This window comes from Cebus imitator, unplaced genomic scaffold, assembly GCF_001604975.1.
Source record: "Cebus imitator isolate Cc_AM_T3 unplaced genomic scaffold, Cebus_imitator-1.0 Scaffold4, whole genome shotgun sequence".
NCBI lineage: Eukaryota > Metazoa > Chordata > Mammalia > Primates > Cebidae > Cebus > Cebus imitator.
Window position 1 is genome coordinate 973,454 of NW_016107319.1, and position 2,197 is coordinate 975,650.

Genomic DNA, 2,197 nt, shown 5'->3' on the forward strand with positions numbered 1-2,197 from the left:
TGGCCATTTTCACAAGTAAACCAAAAAAGGTACACATGTTAAGAAAGCGAAAATGCTTGAGCTTCAGAATGACTCTAGCAGTGTTTGCACAAATTTGTTATTAAAGTCAAGTCTTCTGAAGACCTCTTTTTAGTTATAAAAATACAAAAAGAGGCTTTGGAGAAGGATTTCACCAAGTCGAATCTATGATATGCACAGCCACAGATGAAGACTGCACTAGGAACTTCCACCTATTGTTGTGAGCAAAACCATTCCACCAAACAATCTAAAAAAAAGTTTCCTGTTAGAACAAAGAAATTCTCAATAACCTACTGTTGCAGATCAAAACTGACTTGATCTAACTGCTACTGAAGAGCAGTTCTAGATCTAACTGGATGCTTGAGAGCCCAGGGGTAAAATACGATCTCATGTGTTTTACACAAGCCCAAGCTCACTTTCAGTCCGTGTGAATTACAACTACCTGGAACTCCATTTCTCTTTGTCTTTTAAGTCCATTTTTACACTGTGCCAAGTATGTTACACATCTGATTCTGTTTTCCTAAATCTTTTTTTTTTTTTTTTTTGTGAGACGGTGTCTTGCTCTGTCGCCAGCTGGAGTGCAGTGGCGCAATCTCTGCTCACTGCAACCTCCACCTCGTGGGTTCAAGCAATTCTTCCGCCTCAGCCTCCCAAGTAGCTGGGACCACAGGCATGTGCCACTGTTGTATTCCGGTTCTGGCTCTAGGCAAGCACAATATCACACCACCACGCCCGGCTAATTTTTGTATTTTTAATAGAGACGGGGTTTCACCATGTTGGCCAGGATGGTCTCAATCTCTTGACCTCGTGATCCGCCCACCTCATCCTCCCAAAGTGCTGGGATTACAGGTGTGAGCCACCACACCCGGCCAATCCTCTCTTTTTTATTGGTCCCTGAAGTCCCTGGAGATCCAGTGCTAGCTCCAACTCTGTGTGGCAGACCAAGTCAGGCCAGCTCTCTGCTCTCCTATCTTCTCTACGCTCCCTTGAAATCCCAACACACAAATATCAATACAGCAGAAGGTAAACAACATAGCCAAAATAAACTTTCTAGTTAAAGTCTTTTGCCATTTTTTTTTTTTTTAAAGAGACAGGATTTGTCTACCCTTTCTTGGCTCTAAATTTAAAAAGAAAAAAAAAAAAGAGAGAGAGGGTTTTACCATGTCTCTCTTTGCCCAGACTGGTCTCGAACTCCTGAGCTCAGACAATCCGCCCACCTCAGCCTCCCAAAAGTGCTAGGATTATAAGTGTGAGCCACCACACCTGTCCAAAGTCTTTAATAGCGAACAGAGAAAATTCTTCACTGAAAGCTGATCAGCAAAGTCCTGTGACCATGGATCTGACAAAAACCCATGTTTAACGAGCCATCATGAAAACAGTCTGTGCCTATATTAGAAATTACCCAGTAATTATGTCAAAAAACTGTTAAAAATGTACATATTAAACAAGCAGAGCCTTCCAAATTTATCATCAACTGCACTGTAAAATATTGCACACGATATTCAGTCTTTTCATTTTGTCTGTAAGGGGAACAACAAAAAAAAAAACAGCCTTCAGATGCTTGATTGAGTCTAACCTGGAGTGCCACAGCCAAGGCAGGTGCTCACTCTAGTTCAATGCAGTCAAAGCTCAACAGCACAAGCTGGGTGCTGAGGGCGTGACAAGTGATGGGGAATCCCGAATGTCACATCTCGTCACAACTCTTTGAGGTCAGAGGGGACTGGGTTGCATGTACAACAAGGGTGGGGAGCCCACGCTACTTGAGGGACTTCGGAAATGTGCGTCAAAGGAGCTCGGTGTGATCCCAATCACAGTATCACTCTGGGGCACTTCACCTTTCAGAAAATCATCATCTTCATCTTCCATTATCTCCTGTATAAACATCAGAAATCATCAGTAAGATCACCAGTGCTGACTGAAACATTTTCCAGAATTCTTTACAAAGAAAGGTGCTATGTCTATAAAGGTGGTGAAGACAGTATCTTAATTTCAAAAGAAAACCAATGTAGTGACACACGTGTGTAGTCCCAGCTACTCGGGAGGCTGAGGCGGCAGGATTGCCTGAGCTCAAGAGTTCTGAATCCAGCCTAGACAACATAGTAAGACCGTGTCTTTTGTTTTTGCATCATCCAGCCCCAAAATCTCAGTGAGACCATGTCTCTAAAAAAAAAAAAAAAAC

The 2,197-nt window shown here is 42.6% G+C and overlaps 1 protein-coding gene across 1 annotated transcript in view; it reads right to left on the bottom strand.

Moving 5' to 3' along the window:
- Nucleotides 1–1,223: 1,223 nt before the first annotated feature.
- RRN3 (RRN3 homolog, RNA polymerase I transcription factor) overlaps nt 1,224–2,197 on the bottom strand; it is a 32,624-nt gene continuing 31,650 nt past the window's right edge. The window contains exon 17 of the mRNA XM_017532890.2: nt 1,224–1,890. Coding sequence (XP_017388379.1) covers nt 1,729–1,890 — 162 coding nt within the window. The 3' untranslated portion in view covers nt 1,224–1,728. The remainder of the gene's footprint in view (nt 1,891–2,197) is intronic.